This window comes from Sander lucioperca, chromosome 15 (genome assembly GCF_008315115.2).
Source record: "Sander lucioperca isolate FBNREF2018 chromosome 15, SLUC_FBN_1.2, whole genome shotgun sequence".
NCBI lineage: Eukaryota > Metazoa > Chordata > Actinopteri > Perciformes > Percidae > Sander > Sander lucioperca.
In genome coordinates this window covers 16,631,134-16,651,807 of record NC_050187.1, presented here as the reverse complement: position 1 = coordinate 16,651,807, position 20,674 = coordinate 16,631,134, and the positions used below count along the sequence as shown (strand labels likewise).

The 20,674-nt window shown below is 40.1% G+C and overlaps 1 protein-coding gene across 40 annotated transcripts in view; it reads left to right on the top strand.

The window, feature by feature from the left end:
- LOC116052148 (neurexin-1a) overlaps nt 1-20,674 on the top strand; it is a 269,327-nt gene that overhangs the window by 166,209 nt on the left and 82,444 nt on the right. For all 40 annotated transcript variants that reach the window (XM_035992628.1, XM_035992630.1, XM_035992629.1 and 37 more), the window contains one exon: nt 12,930-13,111. In XM_035992628.1, coding sequence (XP_035848521.1) covers nt 12,930-13,111 — 182 coding nt within the window. The remainder of the gene's footprint in view (nt 1-12,929; nt 13,112-20,674) is intronic.

Here is a 20,674-nt window from a genome sequence, read left to right as displayed (position 1 = left end):
GCAGGGACGGATTTCTTGATTCACAATCTCTGTCGAACTGCAGGTTGTATCAGTTTAGGGCTTCCTTAAAGGGTCGTTTCCGAGTGTCAATACAATACTAAAAAGAGATACTGGTTAAGAAATGCTTCCTGTTACAAACCAGTTTTCCGTGGATCTGACACCTGATGGGCTATGCTTATTTAGGACAGTCATCCAACCTCCCTGTCTTTTAGTCTGCTGCCAGGGGGTGGCTAACAGGAGCTACATTAGGTCGGTCTGCAACGACTACTGGGTGCTAAATTACAACAGCTAACGTTAACGAGTTTCCCTGGTACGGCGCCTCGCCTCCAACATGGCAAATAAAAATACCGTTATTACATGTACAATTATCACTATAGGAGGCAGAGGAGTAGCTAAACATTTGACACACCGATCAACAGAGAGCAGGAGAGGGAGAGAGAGAAGCCATCGCTAACTGTTAACTACTAAGCCAAAGTATCTAACAAAGCTAATAGCGTGTAAACAAGTGTGGGATTAGTGAGAAAGTCGCTGAAAGGAGAGGGCTAGGAGTCCTTGAGTGAACTAGTGTAGGTTTAAATGTAAAGTGGATAATTAGCCACTGTAATGAACAATATGTCAAAATAAACTGCGTCCAGCTACTGAAGCAAGACTTTATTAGCAACACAGAAGCATCGTCTAACGGAAATGTTGCAATCGTACAGTCCCCCCCCCCCTCCTCGTTGATATGGTCGTTTTGTACTGTACCAGCCTTGAGGTCTGACTTAAGTGTTTCTATTTTCTCTCTCTCCCCGTGTTTATTAGGTTTTGTTGCTCCTATAATTTTGGAGCTGGCATCTTATACCCTCTAATAAGGATGACCAATCATGGGGGGCAAGCAGCAATGCCCCACTTTTAGTCTCCACTTAATTTAATTACATCATATTAGCAAAGCAGGGAGAGAGAGGGGGGGATTAATGCTTTGCAGCTTATGAAGGCAGGTTGGACACTGTCAGCTGTCCTATGCAGAAATGCTTTGGGATTGTCTTCATTGGAAGGAGCTTAAGTTTCATAGGTCACTGGATATTGTTAAAACAATACTGTGGAAATGGACTAATTAAAATATTTGCCTAGTTAAGACTCAGGGTAACTGCCTGAGAACTTAAAATTATTCATATTATCTCTATAAACTCTATTTGCCTTAGTACCACTTATCATTTACATGTATTATCAATAAGGGTGTCACGATTTTGATTTTAAATCGAAATCGACCGAAATTAAGTCAAAAGTCAAAATGAAGTCACAATCTCGAATATATTTTGAATAAAAAAATGGAATCGTCGATGCTGCCACGCCCCCATGTCACGTCCAGTCGGCTTGTCAAGCGGAAAAAAAACACAAGTGTTGAAGTGCTGCAAGTCAACCTCCTCTAAATTAGCTACAGCAAGTCAAAAGTTAGCATGGCAACTGCAGATGCAGGAGACCCATAGACAGAACTTGAATCACGAATGTTCACATTGTTGACAAAAAAGCCACAGTTTGCAAGCTCTGCTATGTGCATGTACCATATTCTGTGTTTACCATTGCACATTAGTCTAGCAGCTAGCAGAGTTTCCTTCTGCTTAGGGACTGTTCGTTATTTATTTAAGGGGCCACCGGAGGAGTTTTGGGACCCTCCCCTCGCCAGTAATAATTTTTCTCTGAGCCTCCAAAATCATTGGAAAAAGAGGCACGACTCTGCCCTTATGTGCTAGTTTGCACTTAGCAAAGATGTACAGATGCCATTTGATTTTTTACAGCCATGACATACATGAGTTAACCTCTGCATTCTCATCTTACACATCACACTCCTCTGTTATGGTGTGGTGGCCATTTCAGTAGATTTACTCACTAACATTGTTGTTAACACAATAAGCATGGAAACTAAATGCACACTTCCTGCATTACTGCATTACATCAAATACTAAGTTACTCCTCTAGTAAACTAGTATTCATATGAAATAAAACAATAAAACATTGAGACCATTCAGCAAAGGACACTGGGAAATAACAAATTCAACACTGGTTGCTATGGACTTGTCACTAGGCTTCGTCATTGTATATTTTAGCACATAGGTAAAGCTGCCGAAGCTGAACATTATATTCCAAAACATATATATTTATTTTTAAAGCAGATTTTAAATTACATTGTAACAATTTAACAATTCGCCCTTATGAAATCCAATCGCGGCACGGCTGTTTTGGAACGCAATAGACAGACGCTTAAATTCAACTAAAATGTAACAGTGAACAATCAGTGTTGGACCTACAGTCTGTTGAGATGCCTCTCCAAATGCAGAAACAAAGCGCAGTCACACCATAAAACATTAAGACACGTTGAGAAAAAAGATCCGTATTTTGCCGTAATCCAATGACACGGAAAAAAAGTAATCCACAGCGATCAATAGATCCACAAAAAGGGTCACAGTGTATCCAGCAAGGCCGATACGAGCGTCACATTCACCAGCCAGCTCCAAACAGGTGAATGAGGCCTCTCCACTTCGCCGTTTAAACAAAGTGGAATAAACGTCCAAATCTACACAAAACCCGCAATCAATTAGTAAGCTGACATCACATTTATATACATGGCATTTAGGAAACCTTTATTGCAAAGTTGGCACGGCAAGATGTCCAGACTAGTGCAACAGTAATTTTCGTTTTTTGCATCCTGCTGCTCCCATTGTCAGCCAGGTAATATTTTTTTTACTAAAGCAGTATATGGAATCTGATGTATTACCTACCACCATTTAGTTGTTTTGTGTTTTTTAAGATATTTATAAAATATCTGGTCATGCCAGATGTAATTATTTTTTAATTATTTAAACAATGCATTTACCCGTTTCAGCCACCAGGGGGCAGTGCTTCCCCTGCCCCCCAGCACACTCATGGGTCAGACCCATCTGGTAACGAAGGTGGGACGAGACTAAGAGCAACATGAAAAAATATCCACCAAACAAGCCACTTTGAAATTTTGGTTGACCCCCCCCCGCAGACAATTTTGGATGACCCTCCCCTCAACAAAGAATAAAAAGACATGACCCTTCCCTATTTTCCTCCGGTGGTCCATTCCATAAATACCGAATGGTCCCTTATAGCTTGATCCCGACAAAACCGCAAGGTTGAATTTTAGCATGCATGCACGTTTTGTAGCCTAAACAGAGCAGCTTTTATTGGTTATATTAGAGAGAGCAACAAGTTAACGGACTGCCGAGTCGCCCCCTCTGCTCTTTGTTTGCTAAGACCGCTGTGCTGGCTGGATGGTGTTTTAAGCCCCCAACCAAGCCTTCAAGGCAGTGCTGCGGCCGTTGTCTTCAAGGCACCTAATCATAACCATTGCCTAATCCTAGTGCCTTCCAGGCAGCGCTGCCTGGAAGACGACATTGGGGGCTTCAAACACCAAACACTGCTGTGTTTGAAACACTGCTGTGACTGAAGATATGTTATTGTTTCATTATGTTGTTAATAAATGTTTTAAATTTGACAATGTAGTGTGGTACATTGCGAACAAAGGTCAGATATTATATTGCATAAAAGTCGAGTCTAAAAATGGCATAGCAACCTGTGCTTTAAAAAAAATAAATGTAAAAATTGAGGATCGAATCGAACCGTGACCTTAGAATCGAAAATGTAATCGAATCGAGGATTTGTAGAATCGTGACACCCCTAATTATCAATAACTCCATTACATTTGCCATCATTGGAAGAAAATGAAATACATATGCTGTATCAGCATAGGTGTATATAATATCTCAGTCCCAAACAGCAGATATAAGTGAATACTCTATCGGCCGGTGGCGAAGATTAAGTCTCTGGGCAATGAACTGTAAAAGTTTATATTGCCTGTGCTGTATATGTGCCAATATCCCCAGACTTCTTAAGCCAACACAAAGCAAGCAGGTCGTCGACGCTCCTGGTTGATTTAGCACCTCTGTCCACTCTTCTTTCTGCTGACTGCAAAGAGAATAGCTCAGCTCCAGCCTTCTGATAAAGACTGAAGGGAGGATTTATCACTTAAAAAAGAAGAAGAAAAAAAGAGAAACGTGGAAGGAGGCAAAGAAGCAGAGTACAGTATTTTATGTTATGGTTTAGTTTCCTGACAGAACTGCCGCAGTTGTAGACTAGCTGGCAAAATTGCTTAATTTCCACTCTATGCTCACACAATGTTTTGGCTGTTTACTAAAGCAAGATTAGAATTATGTGTAAAATGGATGAGATGCTCACACAGCATAGCAATCCTGTGTTTTTATCTTGTTGAGGAAATCCTGGCCCCTCACGTAGCCTACTGTATAGTTTAGGCGGGCACATTAAAAGTTTGTTTTCGTTTCAGTAGTATGTTGTACAGGATTGTTTCATTTTCTTTAACCTGTATTGAAACCTTTTCTCATGCCTGCTGGTTCTGTTCTAACTGCCTATCCCATTTTAAGGGATGCAGTTGTTTGTGCTGAGAGAGGATTAAGACAAGTCAACAATACATATCCTTTTTAGTCTCCCAAAAGGCTGCTCACACACCACTGAAGATAGAGAATGGCTTTTTCCAGGAGCAAAGCTTGAGAGCGAGGTTTAAATTGCGGAAAGGACCTCGCTATACTGCAATGGAACAATGAGCAGATGCAGAAATAGGGATTGGGTGGGGGGTTGGGGGTGGTTACAGTGATCTAGCTGTATCCACCATACCTCACTTTCTAGTTTTCATTGTCCTGCTGAATTTTCTTCATCTGTACCCGTAGGACGGACAACCAGAGGCTGTGCTTTAGCTGCCGACTCCAAACAACTGGAAGAACAATTGCCCTTAACTCATTATTTTAGGAGCTGCTGTTGTTCACTGTACTTAATTATTCTAACACACAGAGGCTGACAGTCAAAGGTGACAGGCAATTAATCACCTCACATGTCAATACATTTTGTTATGGCTAGAGAAGGGATGCCTGACAGGAGTCTCTTTTTCCCAGCATCCTTTTTTTTTTTAAATGTTCACGAAATATTACCCTTTAATAATGAATACTATCAAAAAAATAATTTTAAAAAACATTGACTTTTTAAGACTATTAAATTATTTGCACTTATATTAGTAAGTTAAAAAATATAAAAGCCATACACTGAAAATGCAACAATAACAAGAGTGAATTGATTTTTGGAGAAGTACTAAAATAGCATTCTCCGTTTACAATGCCTCCCAATCCAACACACAACAGTAGTCACCTTCACACTGTGAAAGCTTTTTCTGATAGCAACACAAACCCACCATGAAAACATTTAAATGCCTGCAGAAGTCAACTCCGGACAAAAACTAGGACTGAAAAGGGTATTTTAGTGTTGCAGACAAAGGAAGAAAATCTATAGCATTACATTATTGGAATGTGAGGTTGATTAGCTTAATTTACAAGTTTGAGGCTAGACTACATCTAACATTGCCTCCGTCGAGCAAACACTATGTGCTTAAGTCATTTCAAAATAATAATTGATTTGACCTCCTTATCCCATAAGTATTATAGTTGCTATTCTAAACACTGGGGGCTCTATTTTTGAAAGTCAATGGACGCACAAATCCCATGCCGCAGGGTGTGGAAAGTGAATTTTGCCAGGACAAGACGTTCACAGTGCATGTGTGGCGTTGTTGGCAACTGTTTAGAATACATAATTCGTAGATGTAGTTTTCATCACCAGTCAAAGCAGTTTGCTCTGACAACTCTGATGTACAGTAGAGAGAACTACAAAAGGGATCTACCACAAAAAAGCTCTCAAGAGAACACTTGTATCCTTGTGCAAAAGGTGCAGCATTGCCAGGAGCGAATTTATGGCTCTTTAAATTTGATAAGCATGGGAGGGGATAACATATTAGGTTACTGTGCTGCTTTGCTGCTAAGAGCTTCGTTGCCAAAAGAAAGAAACTGTTCAGTGACATTAGGTGAGGAGCCAAACTGAACCGGCAGCCAACTACAGGGTCAGTCTGGCTAGAGGAGAGGTGCATCCACCAGCCTGATCCTCATTCATTCGACAGCTACATGTTGATATACCTGGAATGAAAAAGAAATCAAGCTATTTTTCGTGGCAGAGGCTTTAGGATTTTAGGATTGTCCATCCGTCTGTCCCATTCACGTGAACACAATATCTCAGAAAGGCCTTGAAGGAATCTCTTCAAAATCAGCACAAATGTCCACTTTGTCCAAATTAATATGCTAATTATCTTCTTCTTCTAAGTCTTCACTACATATAATTTATAATTTATGAGTTTGGACAAACTGCAACTTGACTGGTTGGTGGGAGCATTGAACTGCAAGGTGGTAATTCTAGTTTCTTGCTTGAGGGAATTGCATCAAAGTCAAATTGGCCTACATATCCAAAAAAATACTTTGTAAGCTTATGAGTAGGAGCCGTACATGTACATGTGACTTGGTTAAAGGTCCAGCGTGTGGGAATTTCTCCCATCTAGCGTCGAGATCATATATCGCAATCAACTCTCTCACGCCACACAGTTCAAAGTACGTATTATAGCTATGTCACGCTTTTTTCTGATGACGCCGGTCTCTTGCTCTTTTCGATATCCTTTTTCGTTTTCTGGGCGACTCCTGTTCCTGAAATTTGGATTTTGAATACATGTGGTCCTCCGTGTTTCCTTCTTCAAACTTGCCGGGGCCGGGAAGCTACGATACCCATTAGCAGCATTAGCAGCACCTGTGAGTTTATCATGTGACAGCGAAAATGCGAAAGGCGGAGCAGTATATCCTGTTTGTCCCTTACCGGCTAACGTATTTCAAGATGGCGCATGAATATGGAGCGTCTACCGCCGTTAATGCAAACGCAAGCCAATAGGAATACTTGGAATTGATGGTGGTGGTAAATATTCATGAAAAGGACAAGTTTGTGAACGGGCAACACATGATTTTGAGAATGAACGTTACACACTGGACCTTTAAGGCACGAATATAATGAAGTTGGACTTGAAAGGTGAATGGAACAAGAAAAAAATCCCAGGTGATCCTCAATACCACAGCTCCTCTCCCCTTGGTTTGGAACAGTTAAGTTCACAGCATGTCGCCAGTACACCAAACTGGCAAAGATGAGAAAAACCCTGACAGACATGTCACCTTGCCAATACAAAGCCCACCGTGCACCGACAGGCCTCACATTCTTTTCTAGGAAACTTCTCAGGTGTACAGAAGAGATGTTTTACATGTAAAGTAGCAGCAACAGTGAACAAATCAGAAATAAACAGTGTGAAACAATTGGTTACAGTAAATTTGAAACCATTTTTCAAACCAACAGAAAGTTACAGAAAATAGCTTTTACAGTGGTGTGTTAATTTGATTAAACTGCATAACACCTTAACAAGAATGTGAACATTGTGAAAGGTTTGAGTTTCATATAAAACCCCTTTTAAATCAAAATAACACTTATAACAACTATAATACATATGTTGACAGAACTGAAAGTAATTGATAATTTAAAAATTGGTTGCTGGAAGTAAAACTGTAAACACGGCCATACATTCTCGTTTAAAACCTCGACAGTCAGTTACTAACAAACAGACACAGGTAAAACATAAATGTGATACATCCTTGACATCAAAGTTAAGATCCTTTTGTCCTGCTATTTGTTTGCCTGTTGAAATAACTACAAGACTGGCTAAGAGCAAAGAAATTATTGAAGTTCAGACACATAATCCATTGACATTTGAATAATCAAATCATGTTGTTTCCCTTCCATTATTGCTGGCTTATGTCACAATATGTTTGAATAATATTTGATAAATTGTGTCTGGCAAAGATGCCTGGGGAGGAATAACACAGTGGATCAAACACAGATCCCTACATTATATAGATAGACAGATATCACTGTGTTGGCATCATTATTTTGGATCATGGGCTGTAAGGTACCATTTTATTATACACTGAGCCTGTGTGAATGGTGTCCCTATTCGACTGTCATTCACAGCTTTGCAATCGCTGCCAAGTTGGAACATGTGGTTTTGCTAAAGACCACACATTCTATTTACCACCTCATCTGCTCAGATACTAGACCATTTAATCATCTCAAAAAGTAAAATATAGTGGGAAAGGTAGATCAGGGGGAAATAAAGAAATTGATCAAGTTGACTCACAATTTTCCCTTATGGCACTAAATATTCAGGAGCATTGATTGAAGATGGCTCCTTTACCAGATACTGACAATAGTATCCTCATAAATCGTGGTAATGATTTCTCTGGAAACTGAAATTGTAATCCAATAGACATCATTAAGCTTATTTTAATTGTACTCTTCCCGGGGGGGGGGGGTCTGTTTATTTTGGCACAGACCAAAAATAAACCCAAATGATGTTATTCTTAATATAGCTTGGTCCTTTTAAATGGTTTGGGGATGAACGTGTAGCAATTTATGTAAATTGTCGCCTACTTATTTCTGTACCACTCACAAACAAGTTTAAGTGCATCAGAGATCTTACAGATGTCATCCTCATTAAGCTAATTTCCATTGTAAAGATATACAAGTATAAGTTAAAAGTAAACCTGGGAAAAAAGTATTTGTTAAAAGTAACCCTGGAAAGAAGTATTTTTATGTCTATATATAAGAGATGATTGGGGAAAGAGGTTATGTTACTTTTAAATTCCATTCAATAGATGCATGGAAAGGTTAAAAAAATAATCTATTAATAATCTAAAAGCTATTTTATATGCCACATCTTGGGTAATCTATTTTTGCACAGCAGTCATTACGGGAATCCTTGGCAGCAAAAAGAGAGAAATGCAAGTGCTACAGTAGGTGCTGACAGAAAGCAGATCCATAATGTCATCTCTCCTTTTCATATTTCCATCACAACTATGTAATTATGATTGGATTCCTCCCCAGTTTCTCGGAAGAGGTGGTAATATGAGGCTCGTTATGATGGCTGTGTTTGAGGTCAGACGAAAGACGGTCTGCGGGCCTGACCTTAGCTGAGCAGTATACTCCAACAGACTGCCTGTTTTGTGTATCCTAACAGCTGCTACACTACAGGGCACATAGCCAGTACACTTTCCTTTGCTCACACCTATCTGTGTTTTCATGTGACACTGCTCAGTTTATTTAACAAACAGCGCTTGGAGGCCAGCTTGTTATGTGCTCCTGCTTCATTCCAGCAGGAATGGACTTCGGGAAGTCAGTGCCAAGAGGTTTCTAACACAAAGGCTATGCTTGCTTTCCTACAGTCTACTATCCCACACACCTCTTTGGCCAACTCCTGGGATGGTGCTACATTTTTAATGAAAGCAGAGTGTTTGATCTGCCAATGTTTATATTCTTTGATGTTAACTGACACAGCAGAGATCAGCCAGCTCTCAATGTAGTCCAACATGAGGACAAATTAATTCATTTTCCTTTAACAGGGGTGACTTGTGGTTGAGGAGTTGATCCTGGAAGTCTGATCATCCGTCAGTCTTGAGTTACGCCACCTTCACACTGGCACTTCAAATCAGCTCCGATACGGCTGCGAAATGACCGGAAGTCATTCATTTCCTATGGAGATTTGCAGACCGCATGCGAATGGGTCAGACCGATGCGAACGAGTGCGGTGCGAAAAAATTTGTGTCCGTTTGTCATCCGGATGTGTTCCAAAAATTTAACTCTTGCGACAGGCAACGGATGGTTCCTATCCGACAATTCGAGTGGAAGTTAGCGTTGCTATGGTATTGATAAACAATATTGAATTCTTAACGTTTAATAAAATAATGATTTCATATGTTGTCATGTAATTTTTAAATTTTCATGATTTCCTAACATTATTAGGGCTGTTAATAGAATTGCTCGCGTTAGCTAATCAACGTTAACTAGTTAGTGTTAGCGAACATCAGCTAGTCTGAGCTCGCTAGCTGACGTTAGCTAGCCTGAGCTCGCTCGCTCAAGTTGACGTTATTCATTCAGACAGCATTCAGAGCAATACTTTTCTCCACGCAGCAGCCTTTCTGTTTATATCTCTATAGCCCTCAGATGAGGGGTCATAGAGAATTGGACATTCGGAATGAGTCATTCTCGCCGCCATTTTCTACTTCCGATTTCTACTATTCCGGTGTAGTACGACGTCCACTGGGGGCACATTGCGTATTACGGAGCTGATTTGAAGTGCCAGTGGGAAGGCGGCGTAAGACCTACTGTACCAATACCTATTCAAAACCCACTGCCTCTTGGTTTCCGCACTGTGACCTCTCTGGGGGTAATGCATGTAAATGTAGGGGATACCAGTGCATTTGGGGATACTGTACGTGAAGCAAGAAAATCTTAATAGCATTCTATTTCATAGCTCTTGTGTTTTGCGTAGTGCACCTCAAAGCACTCAAACTCCCATCATTGTACCTCGATCACATCCTTTATTTTATATATACAGGGAGTGAATAGGGAATAAACTGAAACTCTTGTCAAATTAAAGAGACAACAAACAGCCAAGTATTTCCAGGATACAACTGTATCTAATGACTACAACAGATCCATATCGGGCCCAGTGTCCCAGGAGAGCACACAAATAACAAATATGGAGCCAGTGCATAATTACTCCCACCACTGGAGTTACACAGGCACGTGTCTGCTGATTTCATGCCACTGCACAACTGTGTAGGTGTGTATTAGCCATGTTTCTCCATGTATCTTAATCCTCAACAGTCCCTTAAGGAGTCTTTCACAAGTCTTACATGCTTGTATAGATTTTAGCCTGCTTTACCACATATTATGTTCACTCACTGAATCTTCTTTGGAGCCATTTATATAATCTGCATGTCACAGAGTAGTTAGTTTAGTTGACCTTTGGTGCCTTGACATGAGTGTCTTGCTGTTTATACATTTAGCTTAAGGGTGTCACTAGCGATATCTGCACACCAGCCCACTGAAATGAGCAATCTTTATATTATAGTGTTTTTTTTTTGGAGGTCACCAAAAGTAAATAAGCTGTCAGCGGGATAAAGTGGGTGTCAAATCGTATGAACAGACAGAGGGGGAAAAAGACGCTTAGGGGCCCAGTGAGTTCCAACACTGACATGGTTTAAAAGAGCTTAATTATAATAAGCTGGAGCATGGAGCAAGTGTTTGGTGGCTTGGGGGGGAACTCTGAGACAGTGACAACAGTCCAGAGCAAGCTACATGAATTGGAGATCGCTCTGTGAAGAGGCCAACATCAGATATGCATTAATGGAACAAGGAGGGTTTTCAGCGGTAGCCGGCAGACTTCATGAAAAAGAAATTACGCCTGCCTTGCAAATATATTAAACATAATGTCTTTCCCTATGTAGAAGTCATCAAGCTTCATAACGCTTTATCCATTAGGCAAACAAGAATGCTTAGTGTTATTTCATTATGTTTTACAGATGCGAGTTATGCTTTATGAAAACAATAAATCCTGCTATAGATCTGCATGTCCCAACATCATTTGTTAATCACATTATTGTTAATTAATGATGCAATTCTTTTTAGCTAATGGTTGACAGTGTGTATTGACTCAAATGAGGGAATGGAATTGGAAAAGGATTTTGAGAGTAGAGTGACGCGCTTTAATCACTGCACTACGAAGAAAAGCCAGAAGGAGAAATACAACAGAAATATATAAATAAATGCAAAATATATCGATAGTTTTATATCCTTGTGAACTGGTTTACAAGAATGGAATTGAAGTCAAAATGATTTATAATCTATTGTTCAGGCTAAGGCTGTTTAACTCCCAGCCCCTATGAATAATAACACACTCTCTCTCTCCCTCATTCTCTCTTTCTCCATCTTACTCACACACAAACTAACTTACACACACACACACACACACACACACACATACACACAAATGTGAATGCATAAAACACTAGCAGAGCTCCTTGTCTAATTTCTCATAAAGATAGCTGTTTTTATGCTAATCTGACAGCTGCATTCATTTTCAGGCTTTCTCACAGGCATTTATTTCCCAATCACATACTCATTCATTCACAATTGTACACACACACATACACACTTTCTTCCACGAGCATACTTTTCTATGTCCTGGGAGAAATGAATTGAAACACTATCCTAATGAAGGTTTCTAATTGGGAAGAAATAGGCACTTATTTGATTGAGACAAGTTTGACAGCTCTGAAATGCTGAAACGCCGGATGGTTGGCAAGCGTCACAACCTGAAACGGCTTTATACATGAATATGCTCCCACTTTTAATAGACCACTTCCTTCAGTAGTCGAGACAGACTTATTCCCAACCATCAATTTGACTAGGTCACTGGCATAATGCCACAAGGCTCTTTCTCACTGAATGGCTACATAATTAGAACCACTCTCCCATCCACCAGGTCATGTTCAAACCTTTCATAAGGCTGCTAAAGACAATGAGCTAATGCAGCGAGACAGGAAGTAGCTGGTTTGGAGGTCACTAGGAGGGCATAATTGGACCAGTCAGTCAATAATGCTGCCGGCTGCGTCTGCCTTTGAGGCTGCTAATGAAGTGCGAGCAACAGGGAGGTGCACTTTTGGCATGCTGGTTACCTAGGCACTGGGGACACAACTGCACGTCTGCTAGCATTCACTTCTATCTCTTCCCTCTAGAGGTGAAGTAGGCACTGGCAGCAAAATTGAGTAATTGTGCATTATTATGAGAAAAGCGGCACAGGTACCTGCCTCCCTCATTTCCGCTGAATTTTCTCCTTCTCATGAATTGACATGAGTGTACTTAAACCCTCAGATGGGGCTGAGAGCTGTTCAAGAGTGATATGTTGCTCTGTGCTTTGCAAAGTCATTACTCAGCACAATGAAACACTTCAGACTGACGGTGCTCTGTATACACAGCATTGATGCCGGTTTTGCTGTGTTATTAATGTTTCTGTGTTGACAGTCAGTGGTTTACGTTTGGTACACGGTTGTAAGGGGGAATACACTGTTAACGTCTCATTTTTGTCCTTTGTGCTTTTTTCTTTTCTTTAGCGGGAACAACTTACATATTTGGGCGAGATGGTGGACTGATCACATACACGTGGCCGCCAAATGACCGTCCCAGCACGAGGGCAGACCGGCTAGCCATTGGCTTCAGCACACACCTGAAGGATGCTGTCCTGGTGAGGGTGGATAGCTCCTCTGGTCTCGGAGACTTCTTGAAGCTCCACATTGTAAGTCAAGAACCTGTTTATTACACACAGTACACTGTACATGCAGTACATTACGATCAAGCCCCTTAAACATATTTTCTCAATCAGCTTCTTACTATGAGTGATGGGATCCTACACTATTTCTTAACAAATTTAGAGAAGTTTTGGTTATTTCACATTTTTGTATTTCTATTTTGCTCACTTCCCCAATGATTTGAAGTGGGAGTGGCTGAGTTGGAAAAAGATCACTTTTTTGCATTCACCAGTCAGGATTTGGCAGCATTTCAATCAGAATCTTACGACAGTTGGCGAGTTGTTTGGTTACTGTCAATCAAATTTGATCAAACCACACCCACACAGTCCTTTTACAGAGTTTTTTTTAATGTTAAACTCTTCATAAATAATACCTAAATGTTTTTGTAACATTAGTTGTTGTTTATTTAATCATGAATATTCAATATTATAGAGCTAAACTAGTAATTGTGCTGAACTCTATAACCACAAAAGATGATTTAGTGGCAGGTACAACATGCATGACCATCAGTATGTTTATGTTGTGTGTGTGGTAAGAAGGAACCCACGTCGGCTCACCTCCTCTGGTCTTTGTGTTATGACCGCTGTGAGTGTGTGCAGCAGGAACTGAGGGAAATGGTGCAGTAATAAGGGTTGGTTCCATACAATGCATCTCCGACTTGGACATTTTTGTGATTACCACATGACCTTCCTCTCACTAGTACCCACTTACTGGGTGCTATTTATTATGCTAACTCTATAATGGCGGAGGGGGAATGATTTCTGGGTCATGGGAGGACACGAGAGAGCATAAGTTGGCATAAAGAAAAGTACCCACTGACAACAACACTCATTAGTGCAGGAAGGGGGGTGCTGTAGGGAATGTGCCATAATTAAACACACATTGGTTATATCATTTTAACTTTTTAAATAATATCTGATAAAAATGTAACAGTTTCCTTTCAAGTTGTGTAGTTCAGGTATGAACGATATGGTACATTTGAAGGATAAACATGCATGGTTTTCTATGAGTACCCTGATGTGATTGTGTGCCTTCACTTCAGCTAAATGTTTAATAATAATACATTTTATTTAAAGGCGCCTTTTTCGGCACTCAAGGACACCGTACAGGGATACATAAGTTTAGAGGAGCTGCTTAACCTAACTGGCCATTGCATATTAATGGTGCTAAAAAAATAACATGAAATAAAAGTTAAAAAAAATGTTAGTATTAGTTGGTTCTGAAAAAATTCCAGAACCAACTAAAAATAGTCAATATTAAAAAAGTGTGCAGTTGTAAGAGTGAAGCTAGATGTTATCTGCACTTTCACAGACACATTTATTCAGAATTTATACTGGTCTCTACACTGCCTGACAGCTTTTTTGCCTGCAAATATTTTCTTATTTTGTTGACATGGAATACCCGTGTCCTCTTGTGCACACAAAGCAGCAACTAGTGTAACCCACTATTGAATTGTGGAGGTAAGGTGTTAAAAACAAATGCTCTGCTCGGAGAAAGTATTGAGAGGTGTTCAACCTGAGGACAAGCACAGTGGACATCTGCCTGTCCAACTAAGTGGAAATCATCCTAAACATCTTCAGCCTGTATGTTTAAGTTTTTTTTTTCTCTTCAGTTTTGACCGAGTTTGTTACATGTTTAGATATCCTCGATTATATGGGTAATATTATGTTATGTTATGTTCTGCTGTAATATTATTCCCACACAAGTTTCAGATTTAACTATAGAAGATGTAAAATGTACACAATATATCAATTGTTAATCCTAAACATTAATATGCGCCTACTGAGAATAAGTTCCCACGCATGACAACACTGATGCTGGCCAGGAGCTTACATGAACATTGCACATACACGCAGGGAAGCTACAGATCAGCACACAGTCACAAACATGAAATTGGTTTGGAAGTTTGCCTCAACCCCAGCTGCCCACACACCTATATTCACACATACAGTAAGCACACAGTGACATAAGAAGGCCTGTCCTGAGGACTCAGAGCAGCCGTGATGTTGTTCTTGTGAGACACCTCCATACTCGCTCTATGTGGATTTGCTTTTTTGACAGGTTTTTTTCTCTCTAAGCCTCTGGGCCAAGTGATTTTTAGCCCCTAGTTTTAATCCAGGAGTAACCAGACAATTTTAAAAAAAAAGGATATAACCTTCTTCATGAACACTATTCATCACCAAATGCCACGCAGGGATGCAAAGAAGATGTTCAAAGCACATAAATTGGAATATGGGTGTAAAAAGACAGATGTGCTCTCTCAGATGTCGAAATGCTCCCTTAAGATCTCTGTGTGTTCAGCAGCTTTCTGGGCTCCTGTCCACTTGCACGAAGCACCTGAACAGGGATAAAACAGGCAATATTTTCTTTATAAACCACTTTCATGTGTGATGAAAAATGTCCTCTCCAATGATTTGCATAGACAGGGCGCCTTTTTAAATCAAATGGCACAACAGGGCTTTGCTGGGTAGCTCATCCCTATGCAGTACTGAATTAATATACATACACATTTGCTCACTTGCTTGTACATCACGCACAGTTGCTAACTTATTGCCGAACAATTACCACACTTTTGCATTTAATTTAAATATCATACTAAATTCTCATTCAGGCCCTTGTGACCAGTGGTAAAGGTGAATTCCTATAACTACTGTGGTTTGCAGCAGGTGCACTGCAAACTTATTAGAAAGCTGTAAAATGTGAATTCCCGCCATACGTTGCATTATTGGTCTACATTTGAGAAATTTGCTCAGCAAAGACACTGGGCATTTCTTAAACCCTGTGACAGTAGACTTTGGCCAATCACAGAGGAGAGAGAGCCTTTCTATTGGCAGTTTTGCACATGCAGACAGAGAGGGGAGACGGAGAGCTGCAGTAAGAGGTCTACTCTGCTTGAAATTCTGGTGTTTTATTTTTCAAACTGCATGACTTTCAAAGCAGTCAGATTACTGTACTGTTCACACACACACACACACACACACACACACACACACACACACACACACACACACACACACACACACACACACACACACGCGCACAGCTTTCTTGAAGTTGTTGTGGTTTTCAACAACATGACTGACTGGCGACAGGGACACTACAAGATGTTTCCAGGAGGAATCCCTGATGAGTATGTCTGGTCTCCAAAATAAGTTTTGTCCTGAAAACACACACCACAGACTCCCCGACAGGTCGGATACATCTGCGATGCACCAGCAATCTGAGAGAACAGTTCACACATAGCGCTGAAGCACTGATTTGCGTGCGCCAAGCCAACGCCGATTTGTCACTGATCTGGGGCTTTTGTCGTGGAGCTCCAAACAATGTTGGCAAATGGAAAATTAGGGCTGAAGTCCATGTAGTGTGAACTAGGCATTAGTGGAAGCATCTCTTTAGAAGATAGTCTCAGGCTGTAAGCCAGGTTTTAGGTGGACTAGTGATAAATGTTAGAGGTTAGAGACCTGAGCTGCGCAGACAGGAGAGGTGAGAGTGGGGAGTCTCATATGGCATAACAAGGCAGGGAAATCATGCAGTTTACGGCAGATGAATGCATAGCCTTGTTGATGAAATGTGCAGCATTCCATTGACATTTTACAGGGGGAAATGTTGATAAGGCATGTTCTTACAGCAGGGGCAGTGGGTTGTGAGAATCCCCTCTCTTCTCGCATCAGCAGTCACTCTGAATGCTTACTCTAATTTATTTATTTCTGCACATTAATCTGGGGGCTTTGTGAAGTGTTGCATTTCATTAGAAAATGAGAGAAGCGTGAGAGAAAACGCAGAGAAGAGAAGCATGAACGGGAGCGCTAAGGTCATGCTCTTGATTTTTGTTCATCTAGTTATTTAAGATGAGCAAAAGGCTTTTTTAACTACACAAATAATACGGGATGTACAGTAAGTGTATTACAAGGCTTTTAATCCATGCATTATAAGGTTGCAACTGTGTTTTGCCAAATGTTATCAATGAAACACCACAATAACATTTCCAATCAAATGTTTTTGAAAACATAAAATAATGGCTGATAAAGGTGTCATTGTGTTTAAAGTGTGTTATAAAAGACAAAGTATAATTGATTGTAGCATTTAATTGTCATAAGGAATATTTCATAAGCTTTGTGCTGCAGCCAAATAGAAGAATAGCAGAAAATTAAATCACAATAATATGAAATTTGAATACTTATTGTATAAACCCTCTAGATATGTTTTTCATATTTCTGTCTTCTCATTAATTACACCAGAAAAGACGTGTTTTACAGCACTCCATTAAACACAGTGGGCTGTGCAAAATTGCCACTTTGATGTGTTTTTATGCAAGAATAGCAGCACTCAGCTAGTCACCTGCAAAAATCTTATCTGCCTAAACTGTACCCAGTGGCTCACACTGTAATGTGAAATTATATATAATTAATAGGGCTGTCAAACGATAATTTTTTTTAATCGCTATTAATCGCCAAATTTCTATAGTTAATCACGATTAATCGCATGTTTTATCACATGAATACAATTGTATTATTTTGCATTTCAGAACTGTTTTTAAGTACATATTAACAATGGAAAGCAATTCTTACCCGTGTATCTTAATTGAATCAAATTAATGCAAAGAAAGTTACTTTTTGAACTTGACTTTAAGATTTGTATTTGTTTATTATTTATTTACTGTAAACAAAAGAACCGTGTGAATCTGTCATTATTGCACAATTCCTCCAAGTACTTAACCTAACTGAGATGTAACACTAACACTTTGCTTATACAGCACAAACAAAATGGTCCAAAACCCGGATGCCACAGCAGGACATTTGTAACCTTTACATTTTTCTAATAAGGAATGTAACAGTTCTCCTGGACAGAAAAGGGGGTGCACAATGTCCCAAATGACAAAAACAGTCAAAAAAACTATACAAACAACACAGTCCTAAAACCGTATGCTGATATACATAGTCAATATAGTGTGCAGTAACTTCTAAATATTTTTGATTACTCACTGACGTCACTTCTTTGTCAGTGATCACCGGTTAATGAGACAGCGTTTGCACTCTGCAGCAGTTCCAGTTGGGCTGCTTCCTCCGTGTCGTACAGGCTGTGTATGCGTGAAACTACTGTCCCCCTCGACAACTTTTTAAAAGTAAACTTTCCATTCAGAATCTTATTGGCATTCATTTCTGCGTCTCGCGCTCGCCATCCACTCAAAACCTAACGTTTACTCTTTGGCCGGATCGCAAGTTGAGCGATCGCCTGTTGTTTTGTTTAGCTAGATCCGGTGTGGTGGTGTAGTTTTTCTAACTCTTTGTAGTCTAAAAAACTACAAAGTTTGCTAGGCCAAAAAGAATGTTAATCTCGCGATAAAAAAATTGACGCCGTTAAAATGGGTTTGCGTTAGCGCCGTTAATAACGCGTTTAACTGACAGCACCAATAATTAACAATGTGTTGGGAGACAGTTTTTTTTTAAACATAAGCATTTGATAAGTGACAGACTGTTGATTGCCATTATTGAATATGTATATATATAGTTTTTAGTTTATTCAGAAATGTACACAAACAATGTATTATAGGGCTGATTCCCAATAGTATTCTTCTCATTCCTTTCAGTTACCTCATCTCTGAGCAGAAATGTCTTAGGAGTGTATCTTCAGCTGTATGAGATGGGATTAGACCAGATTTCAGTATTTACCCCCCTCCTTCTCCATCCTCTACATCCCTCACCCCCCTAATCTCCTGCTCCCATTTCATGATGACAGGAAACCCAGCGGGGCTTGAAGGACGCCATCTCAGCTCACACACTCAAGAGGGAATTTTCTGAGTAATATGTGGAGACTATGATTTAAATGCACCTCAAAGGAATTGCGATCCTTCCCCCGCCTCTCCTCTCTATCTCGGATAAAGACAATGACTATGAAGTCAGTGAACCATCAAATGTACGACAATCACTTTCCTCTGGCTCATTACTGTAGCACACACGGTAGGACGACTAGATTCATAATAATGCCTCTGCCGTCTCTCCAATTATGATGATTCTCCACAATCCCCATTACTTTTTCGAAGGTGAAGCATATTCATGAGGCTACTTTATCCCCATGAGGATATAAGAGTTGTCTCTGTATGATAGTATACCCTGGCAAAGTATCTTAAGTAATCTGTATATAATTAATTGCACTGTAGCTGAAAGTAAAATCCAGGGAAATATTCACAATGACATTATGTAAATCTGGGAATTATGGATGTAATGATCCTTGGTGTTTGCAGCACCGTAAAAAAAATCCACACAGAAAAAGAATTGGAACAAAGTTTATACAATGCCAGTGTGTAGCCCCTCTCTGTTAAACATGCTAACACGTTTTACTGTGCGATGTATGTATAATTTCACCACACAATATTAAAGTAGAGGTGAATTTTACTTTGATGCTGTTAAGGTATTTTATCCCCCACAAAGATAGTATCATTTATGTTTCCGCACAAACAAGGGCGGGTGTCTGTTATTGGAAATCCATCTGTACATTTTTAGAAAGCCATTTACTCAGTGAAATGAAGGCTTTGCAGTTGTCCTTTTTTGTTGTCAATGAGCAGTGGTGACAGTGACTATCGGAGGCTCTCCTCAGTCTGAGGCAGGGCCCCGAGGGGCCCACTGAGCTTGTTTTGTGCTGGTACTCAATCTCTGTGTGGGGGTTGGAGACTATTCCAAGCACTTTCTTCTTTCCCTTCTTCTAATTGCATGCATCCCTTTTACAAAAGCAAGCTATGAAGGCACTCTGGCTAAGACAGCGACACTGTGAAGTTAATGTATTCCATAGAGCAGAGGGGATGGTGGAGAAATAATGACTTCTCTGGTGGAGCATTGCTCCCCTCGGTCCTCCTTTAGCTGACTACTAGAAAGGGGGCTTTCTTCTGATGGAAGACACCTTAAATTGCAGTTTCAACTCCTGCTCGCTACCCTATTAATCATGTAAAATGGCTTGAGAAGAGAGACTACCAGGCCTACTGCCTTAAGTATCAACATTTTCAAGTAAGAAAATGTCACTTTTTGTTTGTTTTTGCAGTTCACCTTACAGTTGGAGTTATGATTATGCACAATCGCGTGCTTCATTAAGTGAATACTGTACAGTCTGATTTGATGCAACAGGTGAGATTGCTGCCTGGGAGAGATGCTGAGGGTCTCAGGAGAGAACCATTGTCACGCTATCCCCCATACTCCTATTAAAATACCTGTCCAGGGAAGGGATCTTATTCTCCTCCACTACTCCTGTTACTCAGACCCAGTAATTAGCTCTTATCCTCACTCTGCACGCAGATATAGAACATACCTGCATGCGATACCCCCAGGATTCACTCTATACAGCTTTCCTGTGTTGCTTGCTTGGTGAAGGCACACCACTAGAGCAACTGACATATAATATTATTGTTGAAATACAGTGTGTTCATATCTATGATTAATGGAAAACAATTGCAGCTAATTGTGCTATGTGGGCGCATATTAAGTGTTTGTTTCCATCTTTAGCTGAACATTTTTTAAATATCTTTTTATTGTTTTGTTTGATCAGTTGTGAGTTGTTTTGTT